The 19,358-nt window shown below is 30.4% G+C and overlaps 1 protein-coding gene across 1 annotated transcript; it reads left to right on the top strand.

Annotated features, from left to right (window-relative positions):
* Positions 1-16,262: 16,262 nt before the first annotated feature.
* LOC111276733 (FCS-Like Zinc finger 1-like) lies at positions 16,263-17,914 on the top strand. The gene is made up of 2 exons (XM_022862511.2): positions 16,263-16,799; positions 17,256-17,914. The coding sequence occupies exons 1-2, from the start codon at positions 16,489-16,491 to the stop codon at positions 17,440-17,442; spliced, it is 498 nt and encodes a 165-aa protein (XP_022718246.1). The 5' UTR covers positions 16,263-16,488; the 3' UTR covers positions 17,443-17,914.
* The last annotated feature ends 1,444 nt before the right edge of the window (positions 17,915-19,358 follow it).

Below are 19,358 nucleotides of genomic sequence, written 5' to 3' on the forward strand. Positions count from 1 at the left end.
TCCTTTGGTCTTAGTTAATTTCGATTGTTTTGCATGGTAAATGGATGAATGTAATTGCTCCTTCAGAAAGAATGTCCAATGTGATATAACGGTTTAAGCTTTAGTAATTGTTTTCATTGAAAAAAGAATCCATAGTTTCATCTGCCTCCATTTTATACAAAATAAATCAAAGAGATAAGTAATCGATTTGCCCATAATTGTTTGAAGTTAGATAGGGAAAACTCATGAATTTCATGTTTCTTAAGCTTCCATTGTATACTTTTCTGATGAAAATGTTTAGAATTTTTAGAATTTTAACTTGTTTTTTTATGGGATCCCTTCACTCTTTAAATTAGTAATAAATGTATCATTCTCGAATTCTATGAATTTAATTTTATTGTTGTTAGTTTACAAAATATATATATAAAGGATAAATCAAGAACTTGTTATTTGCTTAATGCCAAAAACATGAATTGACAATGTCACTAATAATACAAGATTAATAAAAAAATTAGCAATTACAGTTTCCGTGTTGAGAACTCTAAACTTAATTTCCACTTATTTTTGTCACTTGAGGTTAATTTTTCTGCATGGTTTTAAAACACCATCCATCTACCATTTTCTTGTGTCAATTTAGCAGTAACTCTTTTTCTTTTCTTTTCTTTTTTTTTAGAATTAATGCCAAAACAAGAATTAACCCTGTCCAATAGCAATTAAAAGGATCAATCAATCAAAACCCAAATGGTTCATATCATTCAATCAACAGTCCATGTGTTGCTGAGATGCACAATGTCTCCATTATAGACATCAACCACCACTATAAATGGTTTTAATTATTGCCTTTTGGAGGCAAATTAATCCCTTGAAAACATACTACCTATTTCAAAAGGTTGATGAGAAGAAATTATTAGTCACTACTTTGGCAGCTTTAAAAAGGGAGGAGCTTCAGTCAAACATTGGTAATTCAATTTGCTCCTGGGTGAGCTACACAGGTTAAGTGGATATAATATATCAGAAAAACAAAAAGCTGAATCCCTGCTTTGATATATAGATGAAAAGAATGTAAGATCAGATTTGGAGAACTGAAAGAAAGATATATAGCAGCTAGTTATATGAATGGTAACAGCGCATGATCAATATTTCCATTTCATTGGGTCAGTTTTGGAGACAAAATCCCATGGTTTTATGCATGTCTTTTCTGCATGTGTTCTGAAAACCTTTTCTCAAGCTATTGTGGGGCTAACTTGACAGAGCAAAATCTTTTGGTGGTTTTTTACCTTTATCACGAATTGAGCAGGGTAGGGAAATTAGCAGGGGTGAGCAACGAATTCAGGGTTGTCCAAGGAGCATCCTTGACAAACGATTTTGGATCAATATTTTGGTGACCCTAAAATTCTAAGAGTGATTTACAATTTTAATGCATACTATTATGATGGTTCATGATTCTAAGTACTTGTTCATTCATCCCGGAACGAAAAAAAAAATCATAAAATCGATATTCGAATCCAAGAACGTGAATTTTAAAAAATATATTAAAAATTTTATTTGGATTAGAAATTGTTCTTGTTTTAGTATATATAATTTAATTTTTTTAAAAATCTAGGATCGATACTAAATCGCATGGTCTGCAGTCCTAGAGATTAATGGACGGGTCCACAATCCAAAATTTCCAAGACGGCTCCGGTATGATGATCCGTGATGTTAGCTTTCGTCTCACCCATACCAGACTCATCCCTAGAAATTGGGAGGCTTTACCTCTTCTTCTGTTACTTAATTATTGAAAGAAAAAAAAAACAATAAATTAAACAAGTGGGGAATGGATTGTTAAAAAATTGGCTTGAAAAAATTATAAATATATAAAGTCCATAAGCAGCCACCTTGGTTGAGTTTGAAGCTCTCCCATTTCTCTTTTGAAAAGTGGGTAGGAAGGAATCAGGATTGATTTGTTAGATAATTTTCTTTACTATAATAATTAGGCTATGCCTGGCCCTGTAAATCCCTTAAATCCTGGAATATAATTCCAAGTTCATGAATGGAGGAATTCTCTCTTTTGCCTTCGAAATTATTGCTATCTGCTAAACTTGTAACAGAAGCAAACTTCTGCCTTGTACAAACTGCTGCATTACAATACAATTGAATCTTGGAATTCAGGTAAAAAATTTTCCTCGAAACCAAGAGACTCTGATAAAAAGGCATCAAAGAAAGTGATCTTTCAAGCAAATTCTGACAGACAATTTGAAGAAAATATAAAAGAAGCAAAGAAATAACTGAGAAATAATTTTTTTTCTTTTTTTTTTTAATGGTTTAAGGCATATCAAAGTTTGATGAAAACAGTTAATTTGATATCTAGAAAGTAAACCCAAGACTTTATTCTTTGAATATAATAAGCTGTCTGCAGTAGATTGGATCACATTCACAGGCATATCTAATTACTAGTACATATTATTATGCAACTTTAGCTGTGTCTCTAACTTGAAGATAAGTTGGAATCTGATTGTGATCACATGCCCATCACATTGCATTGTCCAATGTAGTTGCCTATATTAATTGATTTCCCAAGGCCGTGTGAAAAAAAAAAAAAAAAAGCAAAAATAATTCTACATTTATACACCAAAAAATTACAGATATAAGGAAATAGAAAGGAAGAAAAGAAAAAAAAGAGCAGGTTTCACAAAAGGGAATGTGCTGTTAGATTTATGGCTGTCATGTTTTAAGAATAATCTTGAATTTCTATGTAGTTAGACAAACAAGATACCTTTATTCTTGGATTGTTACCTTCTCCCCATTTCACCAAACCATACATGGGGAGCATTTTCTTTCTTTCTTGATGTACTCCATAAGATTCTTTCTCTAAATTAGTCATGGATGGCACAAGTTGATCCAGAAACTATTAGAAGAAAGAAAAAAAAATACTGACAACTTTCATCAGTTTGACCAACATATATATATATATATATATATATACACACACACACATTTATGTATAGAAACAAAGCAAAAATGAGTGTGCCCTTTATTTCTTAGCTCTCACATTGTCAAACTCAAAGAGTCAAAGTCATAGGAAGATGTCTTAAGGGCTAAACGTATGACTTCAACATTAGACTTCATATTATTGAAGGATTTCTTATGTTTTTAGTAAGAGTTGAGATCTATTAAAGGTAGAATAAGGTCATAACTCAAGTAAAGGATATCAACAGGAACATATATATATGGTTTTGTAAGTTAAATGATTATTTCATGGTAAAGAAATAAAACAGACAACATATGAATGTCAAGGCTGTCAAATTGGGCAAGCAAAGAGGACAAGATAGTATATAGATTTATGTAAGAGTAGTGCCCCATGTTCTCAGAATTGCTCTCCCATGCCTCGATAAAAAGACCTTGAAAAATCAAGTATGCGGACAATGGAGATGGACCGACAGATGGTCTTATAAATTTTTCCTGGGACCAAGATGAAAAAGGTGGTGTGAGAGTCTTGGATGATGGAACAACCACAACCCTGCAAATGATAAAGACTTGATAAATACTGTGTGACCTCATGGATAGAGTTTCCAATGAAATATCGGGAGAGGAAAATGCAGTCCATGATAGAGAGCACATACATAGCACTTGGTGGTAGACAGACAATGTTGTCTCTTCTTCCCGATCGTTATTATTGTTATCACCCACATTATCACCAGTCCTTATGAAATGTCTGTGACACCATTTATGAAACTTCTGGCCATAAACCACATACTCATCTCTGACAGATGCATACTTTTTTATTTTATTTTCAGTGTAATTGTAATAAAAGCACTAAAAAAGCTTAATTCAGAACAATAATAACATGTTAGGTTTGGTCCTGGATGAGTTTTCTGCCTGTAAAATGTCTCGAAATTGACACTCACGGGCTTTTTTTTTTGGTTTTGAAATTGATCATAGCAACTGAACGTGGGCTAAGCTTTAAAAAAACCAGTACAAGCTGTCTTGCCAATTAAATCCAATGCTATATGAAGCCAAGTAGCCATAAATAATGTTGTGATAAAGCATTGTATGGAAAGGGGCCCTTGATATGATGCACAATGGATGGCAGTTTGACAATACTGAGACACAAAAGATCGATCTGATGCATATTTTTGGTACTCTTTATTGCTAGGATGCATATGCTTTTCAGTACAGATTTTGGCCTTTTCTTCAATTTTGTTAGGTGTGGTAAACCACATTTCATTTTCTCCATCCATCACACTTGTCAGCCAAATAATAATAACAATAATGTAGTGGTAATTGACAGTTTTTTTCTTTTTTTCGGGGGGGATAAACAAGATCTAAATGATAAGAATAATATCTCAGATATAGCAAAATGCTATATGCTATATCAAAATCACAAAGAATAATAACTCTAATGAAACTGTTTTTGTAAACCCTTTCCATTTCTGGTTGTGAAGACCTTGAGATTTGAATCTGACATGACTGTATCAGTAAGTTAGAAACCTGTGAACTCAACAAAACGTGAAGCTGCAACCTACAAACACCCATGAGTATGTATCAAGGAGTGTCTATGGCCCTGAGATTAAGCCCCAAGCGATAATGATGGGGGCAGGGGATATTTATAGATAAGCATAGCTAGGCGTAGCTAGGCACAATCCGATTGGAAAAAAAAAACCCAAAAAAGAGCTGAGTTTTTCCATGACTAGGACGCTTAAAAACGACATGTTACATTTTATTTGCAGTGGTTGAAGTGGACGAGTTTTGAGTAGGATTCATGGGTTTGACTTCTAGTGCATGTACTTCTCCTGCATCTTACAAATTAATAAAGAACGATTGCAAAGATTTTGATTGAAAGGGATAATAACATTATTTTCAAAATCATAAAAAAAAATGTTTTGTATCACAAAAAAATTCGTTATCTGTGAGCTATGGAGAATAGGGGTAATAAAAAAGTTCACAAGCAAACTGATCATGTAGTTTTGGCTATCATGAATTCTAGGCTTTCAGACGATTCATTTCATTAATTAAATGTCCAACGTTTTGGTTCAGTGGGTCATGCTTCTTCCCTTAAATGTTTCCTTTTGGATGAATAGGAAGAATTTGAATGGTAATATCAAAGTTTTCACCCAATGTAATGAGCGCCAGTGAAGGGCTGATCTCATGGTTGCCGCTTGGAGCCCATTCCTAGCTTTCTAGTAGGGTCCCCATTGCTTTTGTGCTGGTCAAGACTATAAGGCCATCAGGATTCAGGATCCTCTTTTATATTCAAATTTTGTTCATGGTTTGACTGAAATCTAATGTAAAGTTTCAATTGAACTGCAACTCCATCATTCAACAAATTAAGCAAATTTCACCTCTTTGTGCCTTTGTGTAGCATTATTTGAGCACAAAAAAATAGAAAAAAAAACCATGAAATCAACTAAAGTGAAGTTCATATTTTGAAATTTTGAAATAAAATAAAAATTAGAGAAAACTGGAAAAGGTGTCCTAGTCCTACATTTTGTAAATGACAATCCTAGTTCACCTTTGAAGCTAAATCAACATTCAACGTCAACAATCAAATTGAGGATAGTACTTGAATCTTTTCCCTTTTTTGGGTTCTTTTTAGAACAGTAAAAGAAAAAAATTAATTGTAGCCAAAAAAAAAGGCAGTACATTGGGAAGTTTCAGTTTCCTGTTGTTTTCCCCCACCAAAAAGGCATTAATTAAATTTGGAAAAAAGAAGTCAATAAAGAGAAAGCATACCTTTGATAGCTAAGGCGGGAAATTTGTGAGAACAGTAAACAAAGGCAATTATTAAAATGGCTTTTCTAGATATACAGAACTTCTTTTATAAGCTTCTCCCTTCAATTTCAATCAATTCCAAAGATGTTGATACATCATGAAATGATGTAAAATATTCATTAATGCCTTTGGTTATGCCAATTATGACTTGTAAAAGTTAATCCCAAACACAAATTCATTGAATCTTCAAAAAAGATCTGATCAAAAATATAATTCAGTGTTTGAGTAAATTGGTGAATATCAAAGATGTGCAGTGGTACTTTTTCTTTTTTTTTAATAATTTCAGGTCAAGTAAAGTGTCTAGTACAATTGTTGGTTTTTTTTTCTTTCTTGTTTTTTGTACTATTGTTTCTGGTATTTGTGAAGAAACAATTTTCTTCTTCTTTTTCCCACCACCATTAAAAGTTGGCAATTAAGTTCAACAACCAACAAAGACTGAAAGTTGGCCATCGGTGGCTCAGATGCCAGTCATCCCCGTATTCTCAAGGCCCAAGGAGAGCATCCTATGGTCAAAAGATGAAGGAGTGGAGACCCTCCAAAGTACCCCAAATACTTAAATTATTCCAAGTTGTTTTTTTTTTCCTTTTTCACTTTTCACTATATCACCAACATTTCATTTTAGTAATATTTTTCATGAAATCTTACTTTTGCAAATAAATTTCTTTTTCTAAAATATGGAAAAAAGATTGGAATCCCTCTCTTTAAAGAAAATAAATATTTGCACTAATAATTGAATTAAATGTTTTGATGTAAAATTTAAATATTAAAATTAACTATAGCTTAAAAAAATTAATTGTGGAATATACAAAATTAGATTGATAAAACAAAGAGTATATCTAATTTACAAAATCTAAGTAGATTAATCTAGTGAGATTAAAAAAAGGTTTGCTCTTTTGTGAAGAAATTTGTCTTGTTCTAAATGCCAAAAGCAGGTCAAATAGTCAATGTTCATTGTGGGAAAATCAGACCTAGCCCAGAGTTGGCTTTGGGCCACAAGGCCTGACCATTAGACCGAAAAGGAGTGAAATGAATGACCCAAAAATTAATAAATGGGTTTAATCAAAGCGGATTTGGGCTTCTGTCCTCACCACATGGATATCTAAGTTATTCATGAGAGAAAAAAAAAACCTTTAAATAATATTTTTCTTAAATTAAATATAAAAATTGTAAAATTCAAGGTGCCATACTATATAATTAGGATTAATGTTATGAAAATTTTATGAATTATAATGAAATATTTAATATAATATTTAAATTTTAAAAAATTTTAATTTGATTCAAAAATTATAAATTTATTAAAAAATATATTATACACATCGTCAATCACAAGCAAATAAAAAATTATTGCTACTAGATGGAGACTTAAATCAAACTGTAATTAGTCAAACTTCTTGTCCTAGACGTGTGGCATGTGTCTTGTCAAAATGGTTGAGTTTTAAACCCCCTGCAATCAAAAGAAGCCAAATAACATTTGCTTTTTTTTTTCTTTTTCCTCTTTGAATTCTCACTGTTTTTGGTCTCTTGGAAACTTGTAGAAGTTTTAAGATTAAGGCAACCTGTCAATTGATTTGGAATTGTATTTGATATTGCTGATAAATGTTGGGATCAACAAAATAATTTACAAACTCAGCTTTGATTGTCTAATCACATCTGATGCTAAGTGAAATAGCAATCTAGATTTAGAATCTAAAGCTTCTTTTTTTTTTTTAAATTGAATTAAATTTTTTTAAGGCTCAGCTTTATTTTTTGTAAATTCAATCTATTGGCTGAAAATTAAAGCCTTTTTCAATTAAGGGCTCGTCTTTTAATATGCTATGGTTAATGTGGTATACGACTAATTTATTCGTGGACTCATCCGTTCAACCAATTCTAATATTAAGTCTCATTTAAAACGAGTTTAAAAATCAATGACTTCAACTTACTCAATTACTTATATTTTTCCTTTCTTTATAGTAACTTCTTTTCTTTTTTGCTCGGCCTTTTTCCGTCTCATATAATTATCCTCGTTTGTAGAAAAAAAAAAAAAAAAGAAAGCAAAAGCCGCCCCATGCATCAAATTCCAAAGAATAGCTCTAACTTTGCACCTCTTTCAAACCCATAGCTTCCCCTTTTTTCCTATGGGAATAATAATTAAGTTTTTTTTTGTGAAATTATTTATTAAAATAATTAAATAAAAAACTAAAATTAATAAATTAAAATGCCACATTACATAAATCAATTATATAAATCTCAAAAAAAATTTAATAAATTTTCATATATTTTTTTAAATAAACATTTTTAATAAATATGTTAATATAATTTTTATTATTAAATAAGTATTGAACAAATTTAAATTGTAAATAATATTTTTAATTTTTATATTAAATTATATCAATTTATTAATTTAAATTTTTTATTAAATTTTTTATTAAATCAATTTTAAAAAATTATAAACGCCATTTAAAATATTTTATGTAAGTTTTCTTCGCAACACTGAATGAAGCTTTGCTTATTTAAGAACCTTGCTTCCACATGCTTACTTAACAATTCTAACCCCAAGACAATAAAAGTGGCGCAACCTTGATAAAAAACATGTTTCATTCTCCTCCATACGTTGCTCAGTGATTTTGATACCTCTTGGAACTAAGAATCTCTATTATTCACAGATTCTACTAATTAATAATAATCCACCTTGTAGATTAATATTATTTATTTAATTAAGAATAATCCCTATTTTAAATTCCTAAAAAGGCCGGCCAACGAATTAAAATATCGCTAAAAAACAAAAACAAAAGCAAAGGTTGCTTACAAAAGAGAGAAAAGAATTTTTGAAATATTAAATAAAACACCCAAAAAAATAAAAGTAAAAAAGAGACGATAAATAGGGATTGAGGGTGGTTTCACGTTCCAGAACATGTCCCGTGCTAAGGAGACACACGTGGGACAAATATGTTGGCCCACGTGGCAAATCTCTATTGTCGTTCGATGCCACGTTGTTCGAGATGGAATCATGTCCTTTACTGTCATAGAGGTTTAATGTTAACATCCACGTGTAAATATTACAGCTACCGCTTTTGTAGCGTGCGGTGATATTTTATCACTCACGTGTCAACGCAGCTGTCTTAAATCGAGAAAAATTAATAATTTTGAAGTAGTGAAAATAATAATAATAATAATTATTATTATTATATTATTTTTTTAAAAAAAATTTAATGGCCTTAAGTTGAAGTCATTTTCAATTCGTCGTTGAAATCTATAATATCTTGTATATAATAACAAAAATGGGTATTGCAAGATTTTTTTATTGTAAATGTCATATCATGAGAAAATTAAAAATTTGTTTTGTATTTTAATGTGCACAATCAACAAGAACATGCGAAATATGTGGTTATAAAATTATGCTTGGTACCTAATTTTGTCACTTTGGTTTTTATTTTGTAACAAATAAGTGATTAGTTGTTAATATAATTTATGAAAATAAGTAGCAAGTTGCATAATTAAGTTTTCTTTTATAAAAAATAATTTTATTTAAAATTTTAACAATTTGACTTTTTTTAATGTTAACATATTTTTGTATTTTTTTAAAACTTTTAAGAAAATAATAAAATAATATAAAAATTCAAAAGAAAAATAAATAAATAAATAACGGTTAAACTATTAAGAACATGCCCCTAATTCATAAGTGATTCCCCTACTACTAGTAGCAGCATTCAGGTGCATGAATCGACAACATCATAAGCATTGAAAAACATTTATTTATCAAAAATTTTCCTTAGTTTCAGCTTTCGTACATAATTAGCAACGTGATCACAACTTATTTTACTAACAAATGTACCAACTTTGAAAATATTTTGTTGATTAAAAACAAAAAAGAGAAATATTCTTGCCTAGAATCAAATTCGGGAGGGGAAGTTCATGACAAATTAATAAAGTTTGGTGGCCCACGGAACTAAATCTAGGGGTCGTTCCAACGGCACTCATGGAATCGAGGAATAAAAAAAAAAAGAAATGGTCTTTTTCGTTCGGTGTCTCTATCAATCGAAGGGTGAGAAGTAAATGTAAAATTGTTGCAAAGGAAATGTAAATTGTTTGATGTGGGATGAAAAACCACAAACCACCCAACCTGAAAATGAGGGGAAAATAAGGTAGGGTTGGTTTGCTTTTTCTTTTTGGTCCTTTTTCCACCACCCAAAATCATTGTCAAATTACCTCCGAGAGAGGACAATTGAGATTTAAATACATATATTTAAGAATTTTTTTTAAATGAAAAAGAAACATTTTAAAAAAGTTTTAATGTGTCCAGTCTGTTCAGAAACACCTACCCTAAAGAGACACATGAAACTCCTTAGAAAGTCCAAAAATTTTCAAAAATTTAAGTTCGGCGAATAAAAAATCCAAAGAAAAATCCAACAAATGTTTTCTTTGTAAAAAATTAGATTATTTTGCAAAAAAAAAAACAACTAAAGTTAAGCCTGTATCTGAATTATCATTAATATATTATTTGATCATAACCAGTGATAAAAAAATCTATTCATCGTTAAAAGAAAATACAATATTCCCAACACAAGCAAAAATAAATTAATTTTTGTCAGGTATCATTAGATATGATCTCATTAATTTTTTGTTAATTTTAATAGATAAAGATTAATAAAAGTTAAAAAAACAATTATTAAGGTGAAAATTTTTAAGTTGGATCCGTCTCAAATGGCTTCAAAGTTGAAGTGTTTCTTAAAAAATTTTACGCACATAAATCTTGAACTAATAACTATTAGTAACTACTTCAGCCTCATGCCCGATATCCCATCTTAATTTTAAAATTCGGTAAATTCTGTGTTTAATGTATTAGTATTTGATATATTAATACTGTAAAATTTTAATTTCACAAATGTTAAGAGATTGACACATATTTTATTTTTATTTTTAATTACTTTTTTTATTTTAAAATATATTATAGAAAGTATATATCATTTTCTTAATCCCATTTATAAAATTTAAAATTTTCATTGTGAATATATTTAATAATTTCTCATAATTAAAATTTAATATTGACAAACATTGATTTTTTTTTATATTTTGAATGTTGCAAAGACTGATGTAACTCATTTTATTGACCGGTGCATATAAATTTCTAACTTCATTATTTTTTCGGCCAATAAGAATTTATAACTTCTTTAACATGTGCAAAAATTTTATTCATTTTTAAATTCGTCAAAACCCGAGTATCAGAAACGTGAGAAGACGTCAAATTCCATGGTGGAAATGCAAAATTCGCCTCTTTGCATTTTTACTTCTTTTGTTGGATTGAAATGCAAAATCCTTCCTATTTATAAAGGGAACAGCCAACAGCACTAACCTGAAAAAAGACTAATTATTTATTTGATTAATGAAAAAATTAAAAAAAGATTATTTATTAAAAAGGACCTGCTTAGATTCTTAATTTTTAAAGTGAATGATCAAAGTGAAAGCAATTAGACAATAACATCGGCCTAAATAATGTTGCAAAAGGTTATAGCACATCATTAAAGTTAAACAAGAAAAATGATTCCACTTTAACAAAAGGTATCGATTAAAATACGGAGATTGTCAAATCAAATCAAAATTATATGTCATTATACTCTAATCTCACTTTACTTTTTTTTTTATGTGTTTAAAATAATCGCTTAATAATTTAGGGGTTTAACTCGTGCCATCTTGCACTATTATGATCCATCCCATGTGAGGCTTGCCCATCATCATTCTTATTGTTTGGTTGGAACTCGGAAGCAGCTAGAGTTTGGCAGGCTAAACTCAATTATATGTGTTTTTTTTATTTTTTTAGATAGTTAAAATTAAATTTTAATCATTTAAATTAAAATTTCAATAATTTATTAATAAATTACATTATTGTTGACCAAACTCAATTATATTGATTAATCTTTTTAATAATTCAGACAACTAGATTTTGTTTCATTTTGAAAGTGAGGTAAGAACTATTTTCTATGGCATTGGTAAGAAAAAAACCATATTATTTTTTTTTTATAAAAAGTGTTGCAGCATAAAAATAAGAAAATGTAAATATTTAAATTTAAAATTTATATTTTTTTTATCTTAAAAGTAGGTATATAAACCAACTTGATTTAATAAATATAACCAATAATATCATTTATAATTTGCAAAACCATTCATATGAATGAATGTGCAAAACTAATGATTGATAAAACATGAAATGCATTAACAAAAACCAAAACAAGAAACATGGAAGTGAATGGATATTAAATGATCAAATTCTTTTATTTTAATGTTTTTGTTTGGGTTGGTGTATTTGAGAAATAAGTAGATATGATATTAAAATAGAAGTGGTAACGGTTTAAATTAAATTATATTTAATTTAATTTTTTAATATTACGTAATAATATAAAATTTAAAATTTTAATATGAATTTAAATTAAGTTTTTAAAATATTAATCATATATAAATTAAATTTTGTTAATTTGATTAAGTTTCGACTAATCGTTTCTAAAAATCTAAAATTTTATATATTATTTTAATAAAAATTTTAATATAGTTATATAAAATAATTAAGTTTGTTTTATAAAAATTTAAAATATGTATAACAATTAATATAAAAAAATATAAGTTGATATGATTTTTTTATTTTTATAATTTAATTTTAAATTGGATACAAATTTAATATATATTTAATATTTAATTTTGATCCAAATTAAATTAAAAAAAATTTGATTTAAATCAAATTGAATCTTGTAATCTTTAAGTAATTTTAATTTTAAAAATTTTTATCTCACACAGTAACAATTAAACGAGTTTTGAAGTACACAACTTAAACTTCACAAGTAAAATTCGGAAGAGGGGAAGAAAAGTTGTTTGAGTGTAAAGAAACCTAAAGCAGTGGCATGATTTTTTCTAGCCCATATCGGCTGCTCCATTGATGGCCTGTACCGCGCCATTTTGTCAGAAGTCAAGTTCTGGAAACCGACCCCCCTGCAACGATATGCCCCCTTTTCTCCTACAAAAATCTGACTCCATTTTTTTCACATTAAATATACTAACCTCTATTTTGGTTTAAAATTTAATTGACCGACCGGTTCTAGAAGATCATAACCAGACATACGTGATCATAACTTTCATTTGTCCTTGATGCAATCTTAACCGTCCTTCTTACAATTCACAGAGCAACGAACAACATCTTGGTGTAAGGGATCGTCACTCCGTCAACCGTAATTAAGTTTTTGTCGTGTTTTAAGGTGCCTCGTGGAAGAAAGGAGATCTAGGTGCTTCGGTGGTGACAAGCTCTAAGCCACACGTGTACAATGAAAAATCACGGGCAGGTGGCCGGTGGCTGGCGGGTGTGGCTGGGGAAACAAAAACCTCGGAACAAGTGCTGAGGTTAAAGTAATGGCCGCATCATCATGGCGTTCAGCTTCTTTGTCTTTTTCTTTTTTAATCTTTTTTAATGCTTTAATTTTATAGTTGTATTAGTTTTATTTTTTATTTTTATTTTTTCCATTAATCACTGTATTTTTTTCTCTTTGTTAACTGGAAATAATACGTGTACCAATCATATTTAGTAAACGTTTTCCCCATAGTCCTTTTTATCTTAAAAAACTGTCAAATGTAAATATTTTTTCATGTATTATTAGGGATGATAATTTTATTTTGTATTAAATAAAAAATTAAAATTTTTATGTAAATAAAAATAAAAATGAGTATTATATTATTAGTGTGAGGATAAAAATAAATATAATTTAAAATTTTTATTAGATATAGATATAAAAATAAAAATAAATAATATAATATTTGTTTCATATTTGTACATTACATATATTTCTATATATATTTAATAAATAAATTTTTTATTAAATAATATAAATTATTATTTTAGATTAATTAAAATTAAAAAAATTTTATTTAAGAAAATATTAATATATTTATAAAAAATTATCTAAATATATACAAAAAATTAAAAAAAATAAATTTTTATTTTTATTTTTAAAAATTATGAATATAAAATTATCAATACCCATTAAATATCTTAAAAATAAAAAAAAAATTTAAAAATAAAATACTCAATTTTCTCCATATCTTACTAATTAATTTCCTATTAATTACTACATAAAATCTTTATACCCATAGAAATTCAAAAATAACTGACTCCCCGTGGATACACAAGTGTACAATAACTGGGAAAAACATTTTTGGCAATGCATTGATTTTCCAAAAAAGAGTTATTAGTTTTTTTTAAAGGAGCCTCCGGTCGCAATAGAACATCAAAGCCAAAACCATGGCATCACATCATCATCAATGACAAAATAAAATTATTTAATGGTTGGTCCCCATTTTCGATGGTTTTCAGAGGTGGGCCCTATTGAAGTTAGAAAGAGAGAAACGGACGAAATTGACAAAAGAATGGGAGAAAAAAGTGAAGGCGAGTGATGTAAGATGTTGAGTGAAGAGAGCGGTGAGAAGGAAGCGTAACCGTCGATTCTTTTTTTTTTCAGTAAAAACAATTACTTTATTTTAAGAAAGAGGGAGTGTAGTACAAACTTACAAAGTACAGTAGGTAAGAGCCTTAGGGGAGTTCCAACAAGTCTTACTTGCATTTATGGCGCGTGGATCTACTCCACTCAATGAATTTTTTTTGGGTGCAACCCACTATAATGATTTTAACTACTATTAGTATTTTTTTTTTATTTTTCTTTAATGATTGGATGGTACTGCCTCAAACTTAGACTTTTCCCAACTTTGATGAGGGTGGGGCATTTAATCTTTCCAAAAGGAAATCTTTGTTATGCACTTGTATTAGACATATAGATATAGTAGTACTTTATAACCCAAAAAATGAAATTTGTATTATATACACTTTTGAGACTTTATAATGATTTGATTTTATTTTCATTTTAAACACAGATATATAAACATGAAAAATCCAAATTTTGATTCAAATAGATTAACAAATTTTATATGCTCTAATGAATAATAGAAGAATGGTTATTGTTAATTTTTAACCGCCATAACTAACTATTGTGGGTAACGTGGGATGTTTGAGGTCAAGCGTCTTGCATATTCTTGGTACCTTCCCAAAGAAAGCCTCCAATTTGAACCATTGTTCTATCAATGTAGTTATCAAATAAACATAATATGAATAATTTATAAAATATAAAATATAAAATTATCATTAATTGATGTCAGTGATCCAATATTGTAATTATACTTTAATTTCAAAACAAACATATAAATCTACATCATTTTTTATAGAACAAAAAAATTATAGTTTGAACAACATTTCACTTACAATATTTTTTATTATAATTTTATAATTTATCAATTATAATTAAAAATTATGTATATATTTATCATTTATAACTATGACTCCACATAATAATTTGATGAACTTTATGTAATTTTAAATTTTAATTGATTAATTGTAATATAATTTTACATGTTATATGCTTCCAACAATTTAAAATAGCAAAAATTATAAATATTAAGATTTAAATTTTGGAACTATTAATATTAGTCTTAATTATTTAAATCAATTGAATTAGATTTCAATTTTTATATTATATTTTTTTAGTTGGCTATTAAAATATGAAATGAACCTATCATCCTATGCTTTTTTTTTTTTTTTGTTATGAAATAAACTCAAATAGTATTTGTTTAAGGGATTTAACTTGGCATACAATTACAGTATCAGACAAGATCATACTAATAGAGACTTAAACTAATGTTAATACCCAATTAAGTAACCATTGCTTGGAATCCAAAATATGGCCTACATCCCCCAGATATTCTGTTTCTTCACCTTCGATCACATGCTCCCAAGACATTTTCTTGGGGGCCAAGGCTGTTCAACACATTGAGATTCGGTTTCTTGGTATGCATGTGTCTCCCTCTGCCCTCAACACCGTCCACTAATAACAGAGATGGCTCAATAATAATTAATTAAAAATTATTATGAACACCAATTTATTGAATTAAAATTTATATTATTGTTCATCAAGAAATTTTTATTCAAGAGGAAAAAAATTAAAAAAAAAAGTAAAAGTTGAATTTCAACGGCTAACAACTTCCATTAAAATCCAAAGTCTTTTGAGAGACCCACTACCACAATGTAGAGGGAAAGGGGCAACCGAACCGTCCTAGGAGCCAAGATTATGGCGGTGTGGTAGTTACGCTAACGCGCATAGCACGAGCGTGGGGCCTTGCTCAGATATTAACGTTAGAATGTGGAGTGTGGGGCTTTTGTTTTTTTACTAGTCGCAACTACAAGACTACCGATTTCCGTCTTTTAACCCTCATCTTTCCGAAACCACGAAATTGCCATTTCGATGATATTTCATCATTAATTATCAATAATAAAACTTAAATTGAGCAGTTTAATTTAATAAGTCGAAGTTATTGGAGTTTTATTTTCATTTTTCAAGGAAATATTTATTGGACAATTTTTTCGTTTCTCATTTTCTTAAAATAATGGCATTTATGGTAATTTGAATCTACAAGAAGGGCAAAAAGGTGAAGGGAACACAACTACTAACCGGGAATAATTTCGAACTTGCAGATGCAGTTATTTTGAGCCAATGGATTCACTCGCACGGATTCCTGAAACCTGCCGTTGTTTCCTCTTTTTTTTATTTAACAAAGAACAAAGCTTTCCCCTATAAAAATGTAACCATCATTTCTTCACCCACTCATCGACCTTTCTGAGCTCATCTTTTACCCTTCTCTCTTCTCTCTCTCTCCCATCAAACACTCCAAAGACTAGACCTTTTCTAAGCAGTTCAAATGGACTATGCTAGACGTTCAAGGAGGCCTTGTTTCATTGAGGATGATGGGTTGGCTTCTCTTGCAGACAAAGAAGCTGGATATTCAGGAAGCCATTACCAAAGTCATAACCAAAATGGGTTTTTCTCAAGACCTCTTTGTTACTCAAGGAGGAGTAGTTTGAGGAATCTGTCTTCTTATTCCGTCTCTTCTTCTCCAAGGTCTGCCAGGTTTTATGATGCAAGATTTGAAGACCATCAACCCCATTTCTTGGATGCTTGTTTTCTTTGCAAGAAACCTCTTGGGGGTAACCGAGACATCTTCATGTACAGGTTCGTTTATATTTTATGTGTATATCAATAAGGTCTAATGTTTTCTAGATTTAATGAGTAGAATTTTAGAAAGATCCGATGAATCTATTAGTTTGAGGCTAAATCAGAACTGAGAATGCGCGTTTGCTTAATGAATTTTCCCCTTAGATCCATGGAGCTGCCATTGGTTGATCTTGTTTACAAGTTAGTTTTGATTCCAATTTTCAACTAAGGGACTAGGGTTAATTTTTTGATAACGATTTCCAGACAACATGGAACTTGGGATAATCGAGTATATTATGAGAATCTGTGGAGTTTTTCTCAAAGATGGTTTCTTTTGTATTTTTGTTTTCCAGAAGTGTTCTGAGTCTTTAGATTTCGTGGAAACCAAGATTGGTTTTTTGGCTTTAAAATTTGTAGCAAATTTAGATTTGGTTGCTGATTAGTATTTGGTTTTGTTATGTTGAAATCTTGCAGAGGGGACACACCTTTCTGTAGTGAAGAGTGCAGACAAGAGCAAATAGATATAGATGAGGCTAAGGAAAAGAACTGGAACCTTTCTTCCTCAATGAAAGCTTTGAGAAAGAAGGATCAAAGGAAATCTACATCTCCTACGAAAGCTGGAGACCACCCTCTCCCTGCAGGCACTGTTGCAGCTGCCTAAATCACCTCACAAAGTAAATAAAGAACATATCTACCATATATAGATAGTTGCAAAAAAAAGAAAGACAAGAAAAAGGACATGGAGATCCATGAAGAAAAGGGCCAAGGAGAGGAGGAAGAAGCCTATTTTGAGGGCTATTTTCTGGGTTTTTGGCCCTTTTTTACTTTTAAAAAACATATATGCTAGTTTTAACTGTGAATGTTATGTATATGAAAGAGGATGTGAAATAGCCTGGATCTACCGTATGAGGTGGATCTTTTTTTGGGGTTGTTTCTCTTGGTTAATTAGATTTGATTTTTTTTTTTGAACAAACGCTAATGCATCGAAGAAGAGTATGAGAAGGGGAACCTTTGTTTTGGCTCTTCGTGGTCTATTTCTGTACTAATTTCCTTTCTATTTTCAGTATCACTAATGTTAAATGCGAATGGACGTAAATGGAACTTAAAAAGCTGTTTTCTTTTGTGGATTTTAATTTCATTGTTAAGATTATTGTTATTGCACTCTCTATTCTTTTTACCTTTAGGCTTCTTTGACAAGTCCAGAGGTGAAGTGGGAATATGGAAAAGAGAAAGAAAAGTGCTTTTTTTTTTTTGGAAAAATGCATTTGCGTCTTAGTTCAGGACTTTGTGGCTTGTACAATTACCTGCCACGCTCCCACCAGGGAAACAATGACCATTTGCCATGTTAGGCTTCATCACCAATCCTCCACCCCACCCCACCCCACCCCACCCCAGCTGTCCTGTAGTATTTCTGAAGCTGGTTGCATTGAACAGAGTTAATGGGAATTCTTTTCCTTTCTTTTTCTTTTTCCCTTCTGTCACTTTCTGACTAAATTGCATAAGATATGTAGCATATTTTTGGCTCTTTCGTGGAATGTTCAAGAAGAGGAAATTGGTTGGTTGGATGGTTCAGACTTCTAAGGACCATAGAATGCCAGCAAGGGTCTGTGTGGGAATTGGTGGATATCAATGTTAAGAAGAACAAGGCCAGAACTGGAGAAGATTATAGAAAAAACATAAAGTTAGCTAAAAGATGCTTTGGGCTAATTGTTTTCAATGAAGAGCATTAGACTAATTGAACTCTAGGCAAAAAGAAAAACGGTGAGCAATTCCCAAAATCTGATCATTAAAAATTTGAAAGTACATAATGATTTTGCAACGCTCCACATTATTGGGTTCAAATCTTAACAATTACGACAAATCTTTTTGGCAAACTCTATCTCAATGCAATTTCTGTTTCAGGAAATTCAAGTGGGGCTAGGCCCTTGCGGGCAGCTGGGATTCCCAGCTCATCCAGAAAGCATGGAACGTTGAAATTTCCTGGAATTGGAGAATTTCAGTGCTATGACAAGTTAAACTTGATGAACTAAAATGAAATTTCTCTTTTATTTATCTTTTGGGAAGGAAATCGAACATTAGCAACATTAGGTGATATATAGAACAATCATAATCTATTGTCCATAATTTGAATGATCAAACTTTGATTGTTCTAAAATGTTGAATCAGTGCATGAGTGCTTCACTTGAAGCAGCAGCAGAAGCCATCGGGAGGAAAGACTGGTGAAAGGGTAGGCCACATGATTCTGGCCAATGCAAGCAATTTCCCGAAGAAACTGAGTTTTTCCGAAGGGATGGAACATGGAACACGGAGTATGGACAATCTTCTTAGATTGGTACTCTGGAAAACTACTGGAGCAAGGAGATAGGATACTTGCAGCAGCAAAAGGCACATTCAATGAAACTGGAGCTAAACTATCTGGAAAGATAGCTGGAATTCACTGGCATTACACAACAAGATCTCATGCTGCTGAACAAACAGCAGGGTACTACTGGATCAGATTCAGGCTACGGATTGAGTGCAGTTACATATTTAAGAATGAACAAAAGGTTGTTTGAAGGGGGCAACTGGCGGCATTTT

Source organism: Durio zibethinus, chromosome 17 (genome assembly GCF_047325235.1).
Source record: "Durio zibethinus cultivar Kanyao isolate XHJ-2024 chromosome 17, ASM4732523v1, whole genome shotgun sequence".
Taxonomy (NCBI): domain Eukaryota; kingdom Viridiplantae; phylum Streptophyta; class Magnoliopsida; order Malvales; family Malvaceae; genus Durio; species Durio zibethinus.